Here is a 22,959-nt window from a genome sequence, read left to right on the forward strand (position 1 = left end):
TTCTCCCTCACTCCATTGTTGCAAGCTCCTAAAGCTCAAATAGCTCATCCTCCTTTGATCGATTCAACCCCATCCTCCGAGGGAAAAGTGAGAGGTGACCCAGCTAGATCTACATCTCCACCAAATGGATTTGTTCATCTTTGAGTTCACCAAGTGATTTATTACTCTTGGAGTTGTGAAGACTCCTAGACGGTTGGAGCCTATTTCGGGAGCATCCATGGTGTGGATTTTCCCTGGAAAACTTTGTGAGGGTTTGGAGGTCACCTCAAGGCCTACCACTGTTTATTGAGCTCCTACTTCGTGGAGGAGTCTTAAGGAGAAGAAGGTGTGCATTTGGTAGCGTTAGGGGTCTTTCATGGTAACCGACACCTCTCTAGCGGTGACTAACTCTCCCCAAGAGAGTGAACATCGGGATACACCTTCTTTATTTCTAGCCAAGCCCTTTCATTAGTGTTGTTTATCTTTATGACAGCCTTCGTGCTTGAGGTTGTATTTAATCATGTAGGGTGCTCGGGCCGTATGAAAGTTCCCAAGTCAACCACAAGACTCCCCGACACTTTGTGGTCGACCTCGGGCCACACGAGACTTCCTGGTCTCGACCCTAGAGCTCCCTGAGTAGTCAATCTCTTGTCTTCCCTAGATCTCTTCCCCTTGAGTTTATTCGAGTAAAGATTGAACGAGGGTACATCACCATGGGGGTATTTATAGGGCTAGGCGTCCATGGAAAAGTTGGAGAGAGAAATGAGGGGTAAAGAAGTAGAACTTGTCGAGGCTTTGCCATCGACCAAATGGCTTATACACTCCCACTTTTTTCTTTAAGGCCCCTTTCTATTTCTCCCATACGTTCTTATACCTTTGCGCTTTGGCCCTTCTTTCTTGTCGGTGGATCATTTTGCTTCATGTGTACAATATATGGGATGTAACTAGGCTTACCAGGCCGATGAGTACAGATGCTCTAAGCGGGGTCCATACAGGGACATACCAACTCAAGTGGAGGTAGCTCGGAGTCCCAAAGTAAACCCTTGAGGCCTTGTTTGGTGTTAGTGTATTTTTTTAGTCACTAGTGTTTTGATATCTGAGAGTTTTGGTTGTGCACCCAAAACTCTCAAAAACCCGAAATGAGAAGTGTTTAATTTAGTACAAAAATGGAGTGTTTTGTGAGGAAAACCTAGGAATAATTCGTTCCGATACCTTCCTATCAAACAACCATTTGGGTTTTTAGTGTTTTTCAGTTTGGAATGGATAATACCCTAGAAAACACCCAAAAAACAGATACCTTCCTACCAAACAACCATTTGGGTTTTTAGTGTTTTTCAGTTTGGAATGGATAATACCCTAAAAAACACCCAAAAAACACCAGTGGCAAATAAGGCCCGAGGGATTCTATGGTACCATAGTCACGTGATTTGTACTTACGCAATGAGAAGTATCCTGAGAGGAACACATAAATTTACCCAAGTCCGAACCTCATGGATGAATAATAATCCTAGTAATCTTAATTTAATTACATGGAAACACTGACGGGGACATCATTCGATTACTCTTCTGGTCTTCTCTTCTTGCAGACGTCTAGCTACCCTCACGATTATTCATTCGTAGTCTGTTATAACTCCATGTCGCGTCGGGCATGTTTCCTATTATTGTACGAAAGGAACTCTTTTTACATGATCACATCCCTCTAGCAGGCACCAGGCGGGGTCGAAGTTCTTTGTTGTTCCCCGGCTGGTTTCTGGTCTTCAGTTTATTCGGCCTCATTTCTTTCTGTCTCTTTTGAAACTGTTTGAATTTTACTTTCAGCATATTCAGTCAGTACAACAAGCGAGTATGCAGTTCCCTAAAAAAAAAGGACAAGCGAGTATGCAGTTATGCACGGCGAATATTTCGGAACATCGGTTTCTGTTCAGAAAGAAAAACTTATGACAGACCGTCAAGACCCCAAAAATTACCCGTGGATTGAAATACATGACGTTCCCATGCCTACGGAATATTCACGGAAAACATTTCACAAATTTGAATATTGACATGCGGGACTGAAATATATGAGATTTGTAAAAATAATCATTTAGGCCTTGTTTGGTACTAGACCTTTTAGGGTATTATCCACTCCAAATGAAAAAACACTGAACTCGAATGGTTGTTTGGTAGGAAGGATTTATAGGGAATTATCTCTAGTTTTTCCGCACAAAACACTCCATTTTTGTACCAAATCAAAACACTAGTGAACACCCAAACTCTTCAAATACCAAAACACTAGTGGCTAAAAATTACACTAATACCAAACAAGTCATTAGGGTGTTTTTGTTTAGGCTGAGACTTGTGCTTATTTGACTTTTTGGGACAACAACCCAAAACAAACACTTCATCTGCAGCTAGCTGGAGAGAAGAAACTACGGTCGAATTTGCACTAGAGAGGACAGGCACCTCCGGCTGGAGCTTGTGAAATATCCAGGCCCCTTTACCCCTGTCACTTTGCCCCTTTACCCCTGTCACTTATTCAGTATTTACATCAAAACTGCCACCGGCCGCCGGAACCGCTTTCTTCCCGAGCTGGCTCTTTCCCCGATTCCCTCCCTTCCTCTTTCTCTTCCACGACCGCGGCCTCACCATCCTCCGCCTCCCCGTCGTCTGCCCGGAGCCAGCCGAACGCGCCACCGGAACGCCTGAGATCCGTGCCGCCCGACAGCCTCCTCCACCGGTCCCCCTCCCTCTCCTCTCCCCGTCGGCCCGCCTCAGCCCCGATCCAGACGAACACGGCGGCGACGCCCCTTGCATGTTCTCTGCTCCAGCCACGCCCACCGTCTCTCCTCTCCCCATCGACGGTCGCGAAGCCCCACCACGCCCAGAGCCTCTCCCCGTCGAGGGCCACGACGCCCCGCGCCTCTCCTCTTCCCGAGCGGCGGCCCACGCCTCTCCTCTCCCCGAGGCGGCCCGCGTCCCTCCTCTCCACGAGCGCCACCGGCCCGCCTCCCCGTCGAGGGCCACGACGCCCCGCGCCTCTCGTCTCCCCGACCGGCGGCCCGCGTCCCTCCTCTCCCCGAGCGCCGCCGGCCCGCCTCCCCGTCGTCCACGTGACCGCGCCACCGGCCCGCCTCCCCGTCGACCACCTCTCCCCTTCTCATTCTAGACAGGGAGATCTTCAGTTCATGCAATTGTTCAGGAGAATTTTGAAGGAGATGTGATAGATCCTGGTCTCCATTGTGCATCCTCTGCTAGAGGAGATACGAAGGAAATAGCATAGTTTGCAGGAGATTTTATTAGTTTTTTATTGGTTGAATGTCCAGTGCAGATGTGTTTGTATGTTTGTATCCATGTTCATTGTTTGCTCTTACATGCCATGACCAGGGACATGAATTCATTGACTCATTGTCAAGCTTAAATAATATATGAAATCAAGCAAGTTATTCTAAATCTAGCCAAACAAACGATTTTAGATGAATCCTATCAAATTACGTATTTAACGCTCAAAATATTTCTTAAACTCATCATTTGCACTACCAACATCGAACTCAATGCTTGATCAAATATCGCTACAAACATGGGCATTTCAAACATTCCATTCCCATCCAGCTGCATCCATAATTTCACTGCTACACTAAACGAACAGCAAGTCAGATTTAGCTCCAGCCTTTCAGCTTCAGCAAGAAAATAGCTTCTTCCAGCTCCAGCCTAAACAAAGGCAGCCTTAAGATTCTCAGTTACTAGTCACGCTAACGGGATAAGTTAATGGTCACAGCTCAAACATTACCTGGATCGGCACTTAGAAATGGTCTGGCTAAGTGAATGGATGATACGGAGTATTTGTCAGCGTATAAGCTAGTCGTAACTCATAAAGTTCAGCTTAATCGAAATTCTGATGTTCGAAAACAAAACTAACAGCAGCCAATCCTGCAAAACCTCGGATCCCAAAATGCTGATACAATACACAGACTCATGCCCCACATCCGAACATATAGAAAAGCTACAAACCCATGCTAATACTAGGCAATCCAGCTGGCCTGGCCACGAACAAACATTCAAGAGATGCAACCAGGCGACATCAATTCACATGTTACTAAAACATTCTGCTCCATTGGCACTACTCTGGCTTTCGTACACCGTGCAGGCTCGCTCCAACAGCATAGTAGTTCTACTCTGGGATCATTTGTTCAGTGTCTGCATCACCCTCCTGTTCGATCTGAGGTTGCTTAGGAGCACCGGCTCCAGGAGCCTGCTTCTTCTTGATACCACTGACAATGTCGTCAATCCGTAGAAGCATGCAAGCTGCCTCAATAGCTGTCTTGAACGTCTGTGCCTTCACACTGTAAGAATCCCAGATCTACAACACAAATATCGTGGTGCTTAGATTCACCACTCGCATGTAAATTACAGGGACATGGTAGATTCACGCAGACCAAAACCTACCTTCCGCTCTTTCATGTCCACAATATCACCACTCCTTCCATCAATGCCAACCCAGGCGTTTTCACCATTCGCATGCTGAAGCAACAAAATGCATTTAAGAAGCAAGCAGAGGCAGTAATACAGGTGTCATCAACTTTGCAATGGTTTTTAACTGGAAACGAAGCATTACACATATGGTTTAATTTGGTTTCGGGTGGGGGGCTAATGCCTTAACAAGAATTTCTATTATGGCTCAAAAAATGATGGTGTGAAGACCAGAAGTACTGTTGGAAAGCCATCTCAGTGCAAGTTATAGTCCTTTCAACTAGCTCTGTTTTTAAGGGTGGTTTCTACAAAAAGCTGAAACCTATGGCTAGAAACTTAGAGCAATCCTCCCCAGCTTACTTCAATGCTCAACCCATGACACTTCTATCTATATAAGGTAAAATATGTTACACAGAATCTGCAGCTGAAACCTTGAGTCCTCTTCCTGAACATTTTGTCGAGGCAGCTAGAGAGTTACATATCAATAAAAAGCAGTGGCGGACCCACCTTTTCAATATTGGGTGGTACAAACACTATTTTAAATATTGGGTGGGACAAATACACTGCGATTCTATTTTTCTTTTAGTTTTTTAATAATTCCTACTAATGGAAGGAGATCTAAAATATTATTGGCCCCACCCAATCAGCCAGCTGGGTCCGTCCCTGATAAAAAAGATAGGAGTTATTACCTTTCCCTGGAGTTGTGTCATTGTCCTAATAACATTCAAACCACAATTTTGAAGCAAAGTTCTTGGGATTGCTTCAAATGCTAACGCAGCAGCTTCGTACGGCCACTGACAAAACAACCAGAAAGTAATTAGATACTCAAATCATAACGTAAGCTGCTATCAGAGAAAGAACCATATTCCATGGGATGCCCAAACCACAACAAAACATAGATATTATATTCGGCTATGCTGTATTAGTTCATACTTTATGTGCATATACAGTAGGCCTCCACATAAATGGCTTCGTTACTCATAAAATGCCAATATTAATACTTCTGAAGCAATACCTTTTCCACGCCTTCAACTGAAGAACTCTTTTGCTTCAGTGTTGCTGATACAGTCAATTCAGTACCACCACCTCCAGGTAGAAGTTTTGGGTTTTTCAAAATGTTCCTTGCAACAGACATGGCATCCTGTGAATGAAAAAGGTTAAAGGTCAAGACAGTTCGTACAACGAAAATAACAAGGACTAAGAAGGTAGAACAAATACCTGAAGGTTCCTCTCCACCTCGTTCAAGACGTCCTTGCTTGCTCCCCTCAACAAAACAGTGCATGCCTTAGGATCTTTGCAGTCGACAATGAAGGAAAAGAATTCATCACCAATCTTCTTGACCTCAAAGAGGCCAGCCCGTGTTCCCACATCTGATTCTTGAAGCTCCTCTGGTCTGTTCACTATAACTGCACCACAAGCCTTAGCAATCCTGTTGTTGTCAGTCTTCCTAAGTCGACGGATCGCACTAACACCGGCCTTGCTTAAATAATGGATAGCAAGATCACTGAGACCTTTCTCTGTGACAACCAAATCAGGCTTGAATTTTAAAATTTGCGCACAGAGGTTCTTTATGTATTCTTCCTCCAGCTCTAGCAGAACCTGCCTGCAGTAGCATATTTACCAAATCACTACTGACCCATAGCAACTAAACAGTGCTATTGCAATTCATAATACATATGGGCAGGAGATTCTGAATCTACTACCTCCGTCCAGGTTTATATGGCATGCAAGCGTTCCTAGATCACCAATTTAACTAACGAAATAAAATTATATGACAAAAAAAAGTATATCGCTGAAAAGTTCTTTCGATCATGAATCTAATGGTATACTTTTTGTGCAATATAATGCATATATAGTTGATGAAATTGGTGATCGGAACCAGCAAAGGACTTATAAACTTGGATAGAGGGAGTACACTTACCAATCTTCTTCCTTCATCAACTCAGCATTTGTCTGATTTTCTCCTTTCTTGTACTCAACAGGGCAATCCAGAAGAATGATACGCGGATTAACTATCTTCCTTTTCATTTTTCCAGGAGCCACAACATCTTTATTGAACATGACTCCTTTAAGAACCCTTGAATCCTCCAACTGGCCACCAGGAATCTTCTCTACTTTGATGTATTTCTTGATATCGACTTCACGCATGCCTTGACCTAGGTCAACACCTGCTGTTGTAGTAGCATCTATAGCAAGGTCCTGACGATAGCAACACAAGAGATCAAATAAACCATAAGCTTAATCAATGGAAAAGTAACTTAGCTGGTAGCCAACTTGACATAAAAGGACGATACTTACAGCAATAAGGTCACCGAACTGACCAGTGAATTTTGTACCAATGGAACTCTTCACCAGCCCTAGCATTGCCCCGCCTACATTATGTAGGTCTCGGTTGCATCAGTTTACCAAATAGTACATGAGAACCAATGTATTTGGAAGAACTCTAATACAAAAATTGTAGCATGCTGGATTCAGACTTACGGTCATTCACATCAACAGGCATCGCAATTTTGTCAAGGACAGCTAAAGCATCCTCGAGAGCTTTGGTGTAGGCTAAAAAGTAGAAACACAAAAGCTTCAGAACAGATTAAAAATCAAGGAATATAGACAGAGTGCAGTTTTCTTAGGCCGTCAGAACCATGCAACAATTACCTCGGCAAATAACAGTTGGGTGGTAGTTCTTTTCAATAAACGCTTCTGCAACATGGAGCATCTCACCAGCTAGAGAAACAGAAGTTAGTACAGAAGAATAAAAGTTGCCTTAAACTTTGAAGTGCAAATCTTTCTAGTGTAATTAGTTACAAAGAGATTGATTTTTTTGGCAGCTCATGCTAATAGCCATATGCTTAGTTTCCCAAGAATAATATTGGAGAGTTAGACCATAGTTAGATGATCTCAGATGGCATGCTTGTAAGACTAATAAAAGTGGGTCACAAGTAAAGAAAAAATGGGTCTTGTTATTACTCATCAAAGTAATTACCAAAACAGAATGTATCACAAACAACATGCATACCTAGAACAATGACAGATGTTGTGCCATCACCCACTTCTTCATCTTGTGTGCGGCTTAGCTCAATCATAGACTGAGTAAAATGAAAATGTAGAGTTAAATTCAATATGACTTTATCCACTTACGAGAAATAATTAAGAGACTGACTGACAGCCCGTTATAAATATCATCAGCAATATGTGTGTGTGTGTGTGTGAGAGAGAGAGAGAGAGAGAGCATTCTACATACCTTGGCAGCAGGATGAGCAATGTCTATTTCCCGCAATATAGCATTGCCATCATTAGTGACCACAATACCTGCAAAAGCAGAACTCAGATAAACAAAATAAAAGTATAAAACCTTGTAAAGACAGGTTATTTCACATGTGAAATTATAAGCAGAAGATGGCACAAGGTGCAAATAATATTTGACATGGATAAGACAAAAGTCAAGCAAACAGCCTAATGAAGAGCCATCTGGTTATCCAGTTCAGCCCTCCTATGGAATACTGTCCCTTATTACTTATGATCTTGATATGGCCAACATGACATAATTTTATAATATCCTTGTAAACTACAGGCTCCCTAACCGTCCCAAATGCATAAAAGATAGTTGTGCAAATAACACAGGAAAGTAAAAATGCAATCAGTTGAAACTGTTGATAAGAGTAATATCCAAAGAAAATTAAGATCATCAGTACTCTCTGTGTCTATTTTTCTATGGCACAATTCCTTCTTGAACAAAAACTAATGCGCGTCATTAATCCACTCGCATCTCTAATTTTTGCACCTCACTGGACATATTTACCCCCGTCTGTTTGCGATTATCACGATGGTGGAAATCACATGAAACCACCACGCCCACCCATGCAGATTGCTGCTCTCCCGCAATCAACGAGATTAAGCATTCTCTGTTTCCACGTGGGGCTTAACAGACAGGTACTCTAAGTCCATGGTATGAGGAGGCAGCAAATGAGCAACAGATCGGAAGGGGAAGAGGAAACATATATATCAACATAACAAAAAGAAAAAGAAAAATAGCGAGGCAGAGTACTACACCGCTCAGAAGTAGGTGAGGCATAAAAAATGGAAACGCAAGACCAAGATAAGTACAAGAGACAATCAATGTCCTAAGTTCATAATGGGGGGACTCCATTGAAAACATTAAGACAGTACAGCGTGTCAAACAAGTGGAATTATGCCATGGACCCATGTAAAAATAGAATGAAGGATGAACTAGCGCCAACAGAATTCTGCACCTCATATGATTAATATGATTTGTAGTAATTTAATGGACTAATACAAAAGTGTAATAGCACAGTGTAAAGGCAACATTAGAGCATGTGTAGGTACCTCCACTAGCATCCAGAAGCATCTTCAACATTGACCTAGGACCCAAAGTAGTGCGAATGATATCTGCCACGGCCTGCACAGCAAGCAACTACATTTACCTAACAGTAAAAGAAAATACTGATAACTGCATTAACTATGTCGTAACAGGTAAAAGCCATTAAAGCTGGATATTGCTTCGTTGAGCTAAAATAGTTGCAAGTCAGAATCGACTTCGTTAACCTCAGATTAAGCTCATAAGAAACCTAAGACATCAACCTATCTGATTCCAGAGGAAGAAGAAAACCAAATACTTTGACATCTTGAGTAGCACCACTTGTGCAACCTATTCCATTAATAGCGAAATGTAATGCCCACAGCGAGTTAAATTTGACTGCGACGCATAGAGCCTGCTAGGCATCAACGACGCACGAGCAGCACAAAGTGCTAGTGGGACAGAGCTTTTTTGAGCTGGTAGCGGGACAGAGCTTGAAAGGACAGACCTTTGCGGCCTGAATGTTGGCATGGTGAACCTTGGCGCCGGATTCCCTCTTCAATGAGTCCTCTGCTCAAATCGATACAAGAAATGCACAAAAAAAATTAAAGAAAATATCGAGAAAAAGAAACATTGGAGATCAGATCAGAATAAAAACAACAACAAAATTGAATAAATAAAACCGAATCACGGTTACATATCACGGGATCAAGTAAATTTCGACACAAAGAGGTCAGCACATGTCCTATAGCAAAACCTAGAAGCGAGAAAACAACATTTATATCAGAAAATACGGGGGAGGGAGGGCAGGCGCGGAAACCCTAGGACGCATGGAGGAGGGGGTGATTGAGGAGAGGCGAGGGGCTAGGGGAACTTACTGAGCACGAGTACGGGGGCGTGCAATGCCATGGCGATCTAGAGAGAGACGAGTGGGCGAGGCGGCGGCGAGGGGAAAGGAAGGGGGAGGAAAGGAGAGCTGGAGAGGGCGGCTGCTGCTGGGCCGCGCGATCTTTCGAGGTCGAGGGTTTGTTCTCGGTTTGGGTTTTGAAGCGAAACCCTGGTCGCAACTCGCAATTTCGCAAACGCAACCACAGAGGGTCCAGTGCTCACGTGCTACCAGCGTGCGTCCGAGGGTGACCTATAGAACTGCCGGTGGGGACGCTGATCGGGGCACTGTTTCTTTTCTGGCTGAGGGAATTTAGATTGACAAAATTTAGAGAACCTTGAAATTGTGAAGTTCAACTGAAAATATTTAGGCAAAGCTTGTGGCAGTATTTTCGCCCGAACCTTCGAATTGTGTACTACGCCCATAGTATAATTATGGACTGTGCGGCAACCTAAAGTGTTATAGCATCGAAGGCATCTATCAGATGGAGGTGAATGCGAGATAACAAATTTTTTAACCAAATTTAGCTACTTACCGAATTTGGTATAAGTTCTCTAGGGAATCTTGTTAGTTTCATACCATATTTGTTCCAAGTTCTCATAGGGAATCTTGTGCCGGTGCTAAGATTATATTGAACAATACTTGACCCACTTCCGCTGCAAAGACCTGTGCCAAGGTCGTTCGAGGGATCGGGATCTTGTCAGTGGGATTGCTTGTCGCACTCGAACAGATGTTGGCGTTGTAAGGAGCGGGGTCTTCTGTGAACACCGAGTGGTGGAAGTCGCACTCGGTGCAAAAAAATTTGGCCAAAATAGGCCCTAGTTCACCCAGCGAATGTATCGGGGATGAAAGCTCGGTCGGTGGTTCCATCGGGGACTCGCAGATCTGCCTTGTTGACTAAGGAGACAGATCCGTGAGGCTGACGATGCCCTCTCGGCAGACTCGAAGGTCGAAACCTCCGAACGACAACTCCAGACTGCGGCGAAGGTCGTTGAAGACCGGGCGCAGAGCCGGCAGGTGAGTCGTGAAGCTCAGGGACCCGAAGCGGATCGACTCCACCATAGTCGACATGTCACAGATCAAGGACGGCGTGGTCGATGAGATTGTTGATCTGATGCACTTCGTCCCTACGGTCGGCGCCAATGACGAAGTTTCACTTCGGCAATACCCAAACTCGAGGGTTTTGGACTAAGGAGAGCACGGGGTGCACCAGCAACCTCGTCGACTAACAAGGACACGGGGGGACACAAGGTTTACCCAGGTTCACGGCCCTCGAGGAGGTAACACAGCTACATCCTGCTTTAGCATATTGTATTGATCAAGGTTACAAGGAAGTTCTGAAGCTATGGTGCGCAGATGAGATCTGGCGTGTGTGTAGAGGATGCCCATTCCCGATCCCCCCTCCTAGCCTTATATACTGACGGCTAGGTCTCGGACGTGATAATCAGGAAGGTTACAATCAGATCAGTACATTCTGGTATAGTAAGATTGCGTTCTTTGGCTTGAGCCGCACTACGACGGACTCGACCTGCATTTACTTGATGGGCCTTCGATTGGACCCCCTGTTGGGTTGTATCAGGTATATGAAGGTTGAGAACTCAAAGGGTCATTCCCTCGTCAATACTTAAAAAAGATAAGTGTGAAAGAGAATAGAAGATATGATGTGGGATGAGCAATTTCATGACGAGTTCTTCAAGATTGAATAATTTCATATTACAAAAATAACCTCCAAGGATGTATTCTGTCTGCAGACACATGTATAATGTCAGGACCCCCTTCGAGTAATCAAACTATTTGAGTAACACTACAAAACCGTTTTGCAACCAGCCAACCACATCATAGCTGTGAGATGTTTTACTTTTGAATCTCTCATGTCACATGATTCTGACACAATTTAAGCAAAGTGCAGAACCTCCTATGTAAACTCACAGATTTAAAATTTAAAATACCATCTGCTCATATCAGCACACCATTGACTAATCAACCATATGCTCGAGGAAGTTGTTGTACCACTAGGAACACACGTCTTACAACTTGCGCCTGCGGAAGTCACCAAATCCACTTTGATTTGTATGATATCTGAGACAAACTAATTTGCTCATCTTATGTATCTGACATAGATCTTTTAACAGACGACCCTAATGGCTCAGCATTTATGCCTTATCTTAGGCCTTCCACGGTGTAGGTGAAGCAAACGTGTGCACCGGTGCTTGTTTTTGTCATTTGGCTGCAATGGCATGCACCTACTTTTTGATACCTAGTGGGACCTACATGTTAGCAAAAGTATCAATTGATTTACTCAATCACATACTCTCACCCCGTCCCTCTTTTCAATGACATGTGGGGCCTTCCAACAACTTTATTTCATACTCCCTCTATTTCAAAATACAGATCATATAGATTTGTGCACTTGGACCAAGGCATCTCTCGTTTTTAGTACCTGACCACTCATATTGGGTTAATAATAAATGGATGTGAGTAGTTATTGGCCGCGTGCGGGTACTAGGAGAAAAATGAGGTGTATTGTGGAACAAATTAAAAAAATCTATATACGCTGTATTATGGAAAGGAGGAAGTACATGAACTGATGCAAGCAAAACCTGAGTTTGGACTGCCTGCTTTTTGTTGCTCCAATAGCATGCACCGATGCATACTCTGAAAACTGAAATATGCACCGATACATTGGAGAAGGCCTTAGGCCTTGCATAGCATTGGCTCAAAGAATGAAACGTAGGACCCAACATTGTTTAGATCGATTCAGAAAAATTGCTCCGGTGTTATGGTTCGGTGCAAGATCGTGGTAGGACCTTCTATATAATAAATTAACTACCAGTAAGAGCATCTTAGCTCATCTGTTGCAGCAGTGGGCTGTTTCCTTTCCCTCCCTCTCTCCTACGTTTCAACTAGCACAGTTTGCTTCAGTTCATGTACATGGGTCGGTTGATGTAAATTTTTCCTACACCAGCTACGCCGTGTACATCAGCTTTATGAACTGACAAAATTCAACACTTTGGAAGGCCTTATAGTGACTTATTAATAATGGTACTCAATTGCTGGAAATGGACACTCCATTGGCTCGATTCCTGCCTCGTTGAGGAAGTTTTGCTTGGGTTGGTTGGTTAGTGCGAAATGTAAAACCGTAACATCCGTGCATTTTTTAGGTGGAGTGATCAATGCAGGTAAAACTGGTGGAGCGATCGAGAGAGTAAAAACTACCATGCATGCATGTGTTTTTTCGATGGAATTATCGATCTTGATAAAAACAGGTGTAGCGGCCGATCTAGATAAAAACCGACCTAGTGTGTGTGGCATGCAAGAGAGACCTATGAATAAGATAAACGCAATGGTGTCAGGAGCAATGAGTGTTCTGCAAGGGTTCGTTTTTTTGTGTGTGGGGTGAAAGGATGGAGAAGGTGACGGGCATGTCCCTCAGAGGACGGTTCCTCGATCGTAAAATGTTTGCACCTATATATAAAGAGACTATTGGTGGCTGTGATCGTTCGCTTTTAAACCGTGCCAATTGATTATTATTATTTTCTTCAGTTGTTGTGGCAAAGATCATTGAGATAAAAAAACATATAGATTATATAATCTTAAATAATCGATAATTAATACTACAGCAATTGTTAATGGAGTGTAGCATTTGTTATATATGTTAATTTCACGGGTGTTGTGCTATTATAGCAAAGATTACTCACTCACACGAGGAGGGCAGGCTCACCTGCCAAAAAAGAGGAAAATATATTTGCAACACGGGTTTAAACTCAATACCAACAAATTGCATAGATTTTTCCTACTCCTGTTGGAATGATGCCCCGAAGGCCTGGAGGTGTTCTTAAGTTATTCAAGATTAACAGGATAATATGTTTTTTTTCGAAGGCCTGGAGGTGTTCTTAAGTTATTCAAGATTAACCGGATAATATGTTTTTTTTTCGAATCGACCGACTTCCCCCATTTTCCATTTCAACAAACGGAAACAACAAAGTCTCAAGTTCTTATAGCAAAGCAGTAAAAGAAGGAAGCGGAGGGGGAGGGGGCGAGGGGGAAGAAGCGGATTCAGGCACCAGCAGGAAATCCACCGTGATCCACCTGGCTCGGGTTGATCACTATGGGACGAAAATGATAATATGTTTCTGAACATAAACTAGACTGTTTCATAATTAAGGTTTTGCTATATCTAAGTTGCCTAATTTTTAGTTAGATATAAGTTGATTTCTCAGCCGTTGGCTATGATTTGTGTTTTAATAATCGTAATGATGATGAAAGAAAAAGGATAAAACGAGATCTACAAGTTAATTCAAGAGCTCTGATTTATCAACTTATATTTAAAGTTTTTTTTTAAAATCAGGCAACTTAAATATAGCCACACCCATCTTGGGTTATATTTTTGCAAGATTAACAATCCTTGTATACTTGTATGTAATTGCAGTGTGGATCACAGGCTGGTAGTTGGTCGTGTTTAACTTTATCGATTATCAATTTCCCTCTAATTCGATCTGGAACATTTTTTGAGAGGCAGATCGATCTGGAACTCTCGGCATACGAGTACGCAAAACACGCAGATCCAATCCTGAACACATTATGAAGTTCCATACAACCAGCTAACAGATAGATCAAATGCGTAAGCAAACGCATCAAACTGAAACAAGAATACTACTCCGTACCACTAGAACACATCACAGCTCGAAATTTAGTTCATAATACAAGCACCGCTTATTTCGGCACCATCCACTCGACATCACACTGGCAACACAGGAAAGGGAAAGGTCACGGACTCACTGATTACCACCGGATCTCGCAAACGAAATTAACTGCTTACCGCTGCTAAGGCACACGCCGTTCATTGACTTTTACTTGCTTTGCTAGTAGATCAGTTGGTGGTGGCGGCGGCGGCGGCGTCCTCCTCGGAGACCTTGGCCTCGCCCTCCGGCGCCGGCGGGTTGAGCTGGAAGGCGGAGACGGGGAAGGCGCGGCCGAGCCCCGCGGGGGTGCGGAAGACGATCTTGGTGCCGGAGGGGCTGACCACGATGTCGGAGATGGTGACCCAGATGAGCATCTCCTTGCTCTTGACCCCGTTCATGCTGTGCATCCGGCCGCGCTCCACCATGGCCGTCACCTCGGTAGCGTACCACACCTGCTTGCCGATGGCGTCGAAGGTGTGGGTCAGGCCGCCGGACTGGCCCTGCCGGAGCCACACGAACCCGGTGGCGCGGTTGTACCCGACCTCCTCGACGGAAGGGAGCGGGAGGACCCCGTCGGGGAGGCCGAGCTCCACCAGGAACTCGCGGGCCTTGACCTCGCAGAGCTCGGTGAACACCTCCGCGCCCGACCGGTCTCCTCGATCAACTGCGAAGCCATAGAGCCGGATGTCGGGGTGTTCGCTTCTTCTGTCTCGCCGGTTGGGTTTTCCTGGTTTCCTCTGCTTTGGGCTGAGTTCTGGCCTCCGGGGGAGACCGAGATCTGTTTTTATCTACGCGTTTGGCACTTTGGCCCGTCTGGTGGAGAAAAGGATTGATTCCCGTTCTCCGCATTGTCAGTGGGACTTGTTTGGGGAATCAGGTCACGGGTAAAAGTACATCGGGAGTTTCTCTCTCTCTTTTAAGCAATCGGGAGTTTCTCGCCATAAGCGCTGAGCATTTTGACATTTGACAGGACTATGTTTTAGATTTCTCATTTTGAAGGAAAAATGTTTAAATTGGAACAGTTAGATTAAAAGATTTGGATGTTACCCTCACTCTCTCCTCTCACATGGCTATACGTGGACGGATCACTAATTAAAATCCGGTGATTTCTCAATATCAAAACACGTTTAATTTCTTGCTTTTATTTTCTCTTTTAACTTTTATTTTTAGCTTTTAATTTCTTTTTAAAAAAACTCAAGGTCTACATGGCCTCTCAGACGGTGCCTTCCTTCATGCCATCAAAATCGGTAAGATCCTGGCGGCAACATGTTGTAGCGGATCTCGTAGATGAGCCGTCGCCTGACTTGGATCCGTCGGACCCGAAATGTGAAGTGCGCTTAACGGGTCAAGGCATGTTCGGGAGCTGACGTGGCAACAAAACGGGTCGGCCTGTCCGACGTGGCGCCTAACAGGTGGCTCCCACTTGTCGAAAACAACTTCAAACGTCCTAATCTACCCGATTTGGGTTCGGTGAAACATTATGCCTCAAAAACAGTGGTTTTTTGAGACTATTAGTAATAATTATGGCGCGATGAAACCCTAACTCGAAGAATTGTGGTCCATGAAATTTACTCATCGATGAAATATGTCTACAATAATAGGATTTTTTTTTGCTAAGACAACCCTTTCTCAACGTAATTGACAAAAATAATATTTTTTGAAACTAATCGACAAAAATGGCCTGACACGGAAAGCTCCCAAGCTCCACAAGCACATTTAACAAAAATAACCTTTTAAAATTGATTGACAGAAATAGCCTCACGGAATGCTCTCGAAGAACCACCCTTTCACCCTCTACTTTATGCCAATTGAAATGGTGGAACGCAACTTTGTGCCATCTGATTTAAATCAGAACGGACGGCTCGAATACGGCGTTTGGGTACAGTTACATACTTACATCCAACCGACGGCCAGAGCACTCCTTTAAATTGCCCATCAGTCCTGACGCGACAGCTGCTGTATTCAGTGTCTCGTTGTTGTACAACAGTTGCGGGTATTATTGTCGTGGTTCTGGGGCACGTGGGTTTGGTTCCTCCTTTCCTCGCTTCTCCGGAATTCAGGACAGGAGAAGTTACTCTGGTACAGTATAAACTGCAGGAGAGCCTGCCTGTATCTGTAGTATGTATCGAGTTCCCTTCCATTCAGAAAAGGGAAAATGTAATATGTCCACGCATTGTTTACTGACCACAATTACAAATCAAGAAAAGATGAATCAAATGATAAATAGACTGTCCTCCGCATGTTCTGCTCCTGGACGCTCTGGAAAGAACGCAATAACTGAATCTTCAACTCGAGGCCTACCCAACTTCTGCTCTCATCGACTTGATTTCGGAACTCTTGGCGTCTGCCAGTGGCAGGGATGAAAACTACGATGCCTTTTGATCCTCCGTAACTTGTATAGCTTGTATAGCTTTTCTTCCTTCTCTTTTCCTCCTAATTTCCTTTTTTTTTGTTTTTTTCCACTGTACACAGTTTACTCCGTACTTCTCTTAATTAACGAATCAGCTCTGCTGAATTTCGTCAAAAAAGTGACATAAATAAAAGTGGTATCATTGCAAATATTTTTAAATATAGGTATTACATGATATGTTTATAGTCCACCTACAAACATCTAATTAATCCATCTGAGGGATAGTGCCACCTAGACACCTAGAAGCATTGAACAGTTTAACATATGGTTGGAAATCTGCAATTGAGCGGGTGGAACAATTACTCTTAACCATATAATTAAGTGTTGACGCTGACAATTGAATCGCCCTAGTGACTTCCTGGCAACAAACTTAAAAGAGTGGTTGGTAATGTTGATGCGAGCTTTTCTGCTGCTGATCTGAATGGAACGATTGGAGCTGTTATCCAGAACCCTAGGGGTGAGTTTGTTGCTGCGTCGAATGACAGATTGCTAGCTGCGGCAGTGCTTTTAGGACTTAAACTTGCTTCCTCCCAGGGATGCAGGAAAATCATCATTCACTGTGATAACAGTTTTGTGACGGAAACTCTAAACATTGTGTTTACTTATTCAAGGGATTTTGCTAGCATAAAAATTGAGCACTGCGGTCGTGAAACGATCCGTGTTGCTCACGAACTTGTTCGTCAAGCCAAATTCTCGTCGGTTGGGTCCTGGGCTTCCTCTCTTCTTCTTGCTTAATTCCCTCCTTTTCAATGATGTAACTCTGGTTACTTATCTTAAGTCTTAACTCGTATAAAAGAGGCATTTGTTGGTGATGGTACGTGGTCCATCCTCCCATCACTTGCAAGTGGGACCCACTTTCCAGCCCCTTCCATCTCTCCTCCCACGCCTGATTGATCCGTGAGGCTCCCATTAAAAAATCGATCCAGTTTTTCCCGCGTCGCTGGCTGCCGAGCCAACCTCCGCCTCCTTTCTAATCTGTAGGTCCCGGTTACTGCCCTTCGCTGCCCTCATCTCGTGACGAAGTCTGGCCGTTGCCATCGCGGAGGACTTGGCAGACTGGCATAAGGAGTAGTAGCGAGCGGGAAGGGGAGAAAGGAGGTCGACGAAGCTGGCTGAGTTTCCGGACGGTGTGCATAGACGGATCAGGCCTGGGGCCCCTACCTTTGTCCCCCTCTCTTTCTCAATCACGGATGACCACACAACCATGGAGCCCCGGGTCATCTCCATCGCCGGCGCGGCGGCGCCCGAGAGCTCGCCTCCGCCACCGTTTAAATCCTGTCCCCCAAACCCGCGCCGTCGCCATTGATGAAATCTTCTCTACCACCTGCTCCAGTGAGCTCTCCCCCTCCACCACTGCCTTCTCGGGTGAGTTCTCCACCTCCTGCCGCTGCAGCCCTAGCCTATACAATTCATCAGAAGGCTCTCGTAATGGTGTTAAAAGTGGGTTAACATTAGCCATGAGAACTGCAGAAAATGAAGACGTAAAACTTTCTGAAATTTTGTGTGCTGGTGTGCTGAATTGCCTCAATGCTGCTGTTGATCAAGCTGAGATTGGCTTCTTATGCATTGTTGAAGTAGATATGAATGACATGCAGGACTTAGTTTCAGTTGGGTCGTGCGTTCTGGTTGTGCTTCTTCAGGGAACATATTTGTGCATTCTAAATCTTGGGGATAGTCGAGCTGTCCTTGCTTCCATGTCATGTGCAGAAATGGATACCGTGAAAGCTATTCAGTTGGCGGAGATCCACTCACTTGAAAATCCATTAGAGTATACCAAAAACTTTTAGCTCACTGTCCTACAAATTCATGCTTGCTCTGACCACTCGCTCAAAAGTGGCCTGTGAAAGAACATGAATTTAGCTTATGCAATTTTGCCAAGGAATACAAATCAGTTGGGGTGGATTATATTGAAAGCATATTGGTTCTTCCTAAATATTTTTGTACATTTTTCTATGCAAAAAAACAGTTATTAAGCTATTCCTGTCCTATTACATTTCCAAAATCAAATGTCTACTGATGGATTATGTTTGTTCCAAAAAGGCTGCACATCTGCAGACTTAGTCACAGATCAGTTCTTTTATGTATATCAAGCAACCTTGAAACCAATAATTCTGACATTTTGGCTCAGATTCAGAAGACACAATGCTTTTGGGTTTGGAACTTTTGTTCAGATTCAAAAGATACATATGATACTCCCTCCGATTCATATTAATGGTCTCAAATTTGTCAAAATATGGATGTATGTATGTCTAAAACGCGTCTAGATACATGTAATATTTCGACAACTAATATGGATCGGAGGGAGTAGTTCTTTAGTTTGTTTCACTTTGGTTTCAGAGTTACAGACAAGTACCTTCCCTATCTATTGTTCGAGACATCACTTTAGAAGAAATCAACGTATCTTTTCAATGAGATGAAAGAGCCCGAGGAGGTGGCGCATATCATCCATGAAGATTTTAATATGTTTACGAGGGCAACCATAATTTTCTTTTGCTGTTATATGGGGGTTTTCTCGCTAACCTTGACCCTTATAACCAAGGTTAGCGGTAGTCTTTCCCTTCTTTAACGAACGGCAGAGCTCCTGCCATCTTTCCAAAAAAAAATATAAGTTAATATTTGATGCCTTTCTATAGATTTTACTTGTAGCCCCATATGCTGCTTCAGATTCTGAACCGAGGCATTTCAAACATAGATGTTCAAACTGATGTGTGCACTGTGGTATATGCTGAATTAATTTTGCAACGTCCTCAATTCTAAAACCTGATATTTGTAGAGCGCAAGTATGTTGCAAAAATTACATCAAAAAAAGTATGTTGCAAAAAAAAAAACATATTTAAGTACATGACTTTTTCATTTGCTTACAAATTTTAGTACGAAAGATTTGGGACGGGAGAAGCTAATATGGTGTTATGTCATACCCACAGATTAACCTAATGGGCAGAAACTAATCTGACCATGGAGCTTGGGTGAGATCAACCTAAATCCAAATTTCAGGACAGAGGAAGTAGTACATTATATACTAGTAAGTGGGAAGGTGCACGTGCGCACGTCCTAGACTACAAAACATTTATTTCAAATATTAGATCTTTTTAAGTGGGTTGTTTTTCGCTACCATTTTTCTCACTTAAGTAAGTTTTCTTTTGTTGCTTGTTTCAGATTTGATATCTTTTATCATCGACAAATCATCTCTGGTTCAGGCATATTCAAGCGCGATACAACTGATAAAATTAGTAATGAAGAAAAACAATATAACAAATTTAGGACATAAAAATGCGGAAAAGCATTTTGGCCAGTACAGCCACTGGCCTGTACTGTCCCCGCCGTCCGATTTACAATCTTTGCGTCAAGATCCGGGCCAAAATGCACAACAGGAGCAAGAATTGAGCCGTGCGTAGGGACGTGTATTGAAATGACGTCTAGAAACCCGCGTCTGCACGCTGCACATGTCTCCCCCGTCTCATTCCCAAAACCCAGATTAGATTCCCCATCCCAGTTCTCATTTCTCGTACCGAGCTAGCCCTTCCTCGTTTCTCTTTCCCACCGTAGTCTTCAGACATGGATTCTGCCAGCCCGAAGCAGACCCCCGGCGGATCCGTCTGCAGATCCAGATCCACTGGCGTTGACGACACGCTCACGCCACCGGAGCTTCTCTGCGGCTGCGGGGTACCAGCTTGCAAGATGAAATCAAAGACATCCAGGAACCCGGATCGTGACTTCTTCTCTTGCGGATCTAAGGTTTCCACAATTCCGTAAACTTTTATGCCTCTCCATCCCCCTTTCCTGAATAGATCCGTCACTCCATGCACGGGTCTTCTTCTTTTTTTGTTTTTTGATGAAGTAGTGGAGTTGCAAGACCTGGATATGGGTGGATCTCGTGATGGACTACATTGATGCAATGGTGGAGTATTGCAGCAGGCCCGTACGCGAGCAGTGGTTGGAGTCACTCAAATGGCGGGCAGGATGGTCGTCGCAAGGGAACAAGACCTGGAGCACTTGTCAATTGAATTGGGCGAGCTCCGGCGCCGGTTCGCTCACCAAAAGCTGATCAACGAGCACAGGCAGGTGTGGCTGGAGCAGGATCTGCGCAGGATCAAGAAGATGTGCCAGCTCGCGTTGTTTCTCATTTTGTTGTTGTTAGTCACCCATGACAATGTCGCCGCCGGCATCGTGTGGTTGTTGTTTCCTGTAGCAGCAGCGTCCATGTACTTTTCATGAGGGGCGTGTCCCCCGTTCCCACGAGGATTAATCCAGATTTCTTTGCCTTGCATTTAGCTTGCTGGAGTCACCCGGATTTTCTAGGGGGGGGGGACTAGTCATAATCTTTGATTGTCCACAGGGAGCCACCGCCGGAACGACCTTGACGACGGCGGTCCCCCCGACGCTCGTCTGTTGCGTCACGTGTGTTGGGTGAAAGACACGGAACTTGACGCACATCACCGCGCCATGTCCCTATCAGACCCACAAGAAAAGTAGGTACGCGACTTTTCTTGCTGCACGACTCTGTACAGGCAAGCTCTCCTGGATTCCCGGTATCAGCTCTGTTCAGACGGGTGATGGCTAGCAGCTCATCGAGTCAGTGACTCGCACCCACCCCCCTTTATCCTTCAGGTTTGCTTGGACTCTGAGTTCGCCCTCCCCAGATGCGCCTCACAACTTTGCTCTGTGCCTCAACTGGCGCCATGGAGCCTGAAGCTGGCGCAGCCGGAAGCACTGTATGATGTTCTTATCCCTTCCCTTAGGGATGTGTTCATTTCACTGTCGTTCATAGATCTGCCCCACGATTTGTCCTCACTTTTGGCTTCGGCGGTCACTTGTGAACGCTGCTTCCACACGCAGGCAACACGCTGTCGCCCAACCCGGATGCGCAGCTCTAGGGCCAGGAGGAAGGCCGTGGTGACGGAAGCTAGCAGCGATGGACCGGTGAGACGACGGATGCAAGTCGTGACGGCGAGGTGACTGAGCATTCGGGAACTGAGAGCGAAGGGAGGCAGGGCACGCGCACTGCGCATAGCTCAGCACGGCATGTCGCGGAAATCATAAACAAGTTTTGCGACAGGAAGAGAAAGGCCGTCCTGGACATCGGTTTTGGTGGCTGCCTCCATACTCCCAGGATCAACAGGGTAAACCTCAGGTACACCGTAGCCGTTCTAAGCAGGATAGATGTGAAGAGCCGGTCCATGAAGATTAGACCGGACGGCTGCATTCACATGCTCGCCGAGCACATCGGCCTGCAGATCGGGGTCCCCTCCACCGGCAGACAAGTTTGTGGACTCGAACCGGACACCAACGAAGAGAAGACCGACTTTGTCAGGCATGCTATGGGTTCTCAGCAATACTGCTCCAGCGGCCTCAAGGCGGCCGAAGTTATTGTTCAGAAGGAATGGGGTGAAGGGGTCTGTCGTCGCATGGGGCTCCGACACGGGGATGCGCGGGCACCCCCTTTTTAGGTTCGGCAGTGGGCTACGGGGATTGCTCCGGCGATCGCCGGCGGGGCCAATGCGAAGCCTGTGAATCCACTAAGAACGCATGCACACTCTCTTTACCCAGGTTCAGGCCACCTTGCAGTGTAAAACCCTACATCCTGCTTGTCTGAGCTTGTATTACTGTGAAACAGAGGGTTTACAAGTTCCCAGGGAAGGGTCCCCGGGTGCTCTTTTTTCGGCTAAGTGCTCCTTGCTACTTTTGGTTAAGGCTAGTGCCGAACTGTGAGATGGAAGCACACTTTGACCGTTGGCGGGGGTCCTCCTTTTATAGCCAAGGGGATACCACAGGTGCCACGGTGCATGGTTTACAAGTGGCGAGCAAGGAGCTCGGGCAGCTCCCCCTCAGTGTGCTGGCGTGCGTGCATGAGCGCCAACCCCACGGCTAGGGGTCTAAGGCCTAAAAAATAGGACTGGACAGCCACTGTTCGTCCGACTAGACGGATAACGCCCCTTCTGTCGGCTCATTAAATGCGTCGTGCGATTCACTCCTTGCTCTGGCGAGACTGCACACTGGGCGCCTGCCGCGTGCCCACGTGGCGCCGCTGCTCTGCTTGCTCGGCCCCGCCCTCACGGCGGGAACCTGCGCCCGGAAGCACCTCCTCCCGGCAAGTGCCGTCCCGGGAGGTGCCCAGGCGGAATTATTCCCCGAAGCCCCGCTAGCCCTTCCGGGCTGGTAGCTTGCCGGGCAGCCTGCACGTTGTCGCCCGGGGTGAGATCCTCCCGGGAACTTAGCAATGCGACCCACGCGTCGTGCGGCAGTG

At 45.3% G+C, this 22,959-nt stretch overlaps 1 protein-coding gene and 1 pseudogene across 1 annotated transcript; both read right to left on the reverse strand.

Annotated features, from left to right (window-relative positions):
* Positions 1-3,814: 3,814 nt before the first annotated feature.
* LOC100835308 (T-complex protein 1 subunit gamma) lies at positions 3,815-9,777 on the reverse strand. The gene is made up of 14 exons (XM_003563760.4): positions 9,616-9,777; positions 9,246-9,307; positions 8,767-8,839; positions 7,664-7,731; positions 7,439-7,508; positions 7,078-7,146; positions 6,907-6,978; positions 6,724-6,797; positions 6,347-6,624; positions 5,644-6,028; positions 5,441-5,566; positions 5,115-5,219; positions 4,402-4,476; positions 3,815-4,315 (listed from the first exon to the last, which is right to left on the reverse strand). The coding sequence occupies exons 1-14, from the start codon at positions 9,644-9,646 to the stop codon at positions 4,127-4,129; spliced, it is 1,677 nt and encodes a 558-aa protein (XP_003563808.1). The 5' UTR covers positions 9,647-9,777; the 3' UTR covers positions 3,815-4,126.
* A 4,392-nt stretch (positions 9,778-14,169) lies between these two features.
* Positions 14,170-15,176, reverse strand: LOC100835615 (annotated as a pseudogene).
* Positions 15,177-22,959: the final 7,783 nt, after the last annotated feature.

Source organism: Brachypodium distachyon, chromosome 1 (assembly GCF_000005505.3).
Source record: "Brachypodium distachyon strain Bd21 chromosome 1, Brachypodium_distachyon_v3.0, whole genome shotgun sequence".
NCBI lineage: Eukaryota > Viridiplantae > Streptophyta > Magnoliopsida > Poales > Poaceae > Brachypodium > Brachypodium distachyon.

Coding starts and splice junctions, on each gene's coding strand:
- LOC100835308 (XM_003563760.4), bottom strand. CDS start 9,646: ATGGCATTGCACGCCCCCGTACTCGTGCTCA. Junction 7,509..7,663: donor TTGCTCATCCTGCTGCCAAG/GTATGTAGAATG, acceptor CATTTTACTCAG/TCTATGATTGAGCTAAGCCG. Junction 4,316..4,401: donor TGGACATGAAAGAGCGGAAG/GTAGGTTTTGGT, acceptor TTTGTGTTGTAG/ATCTGGGATTCTTACAGTGT.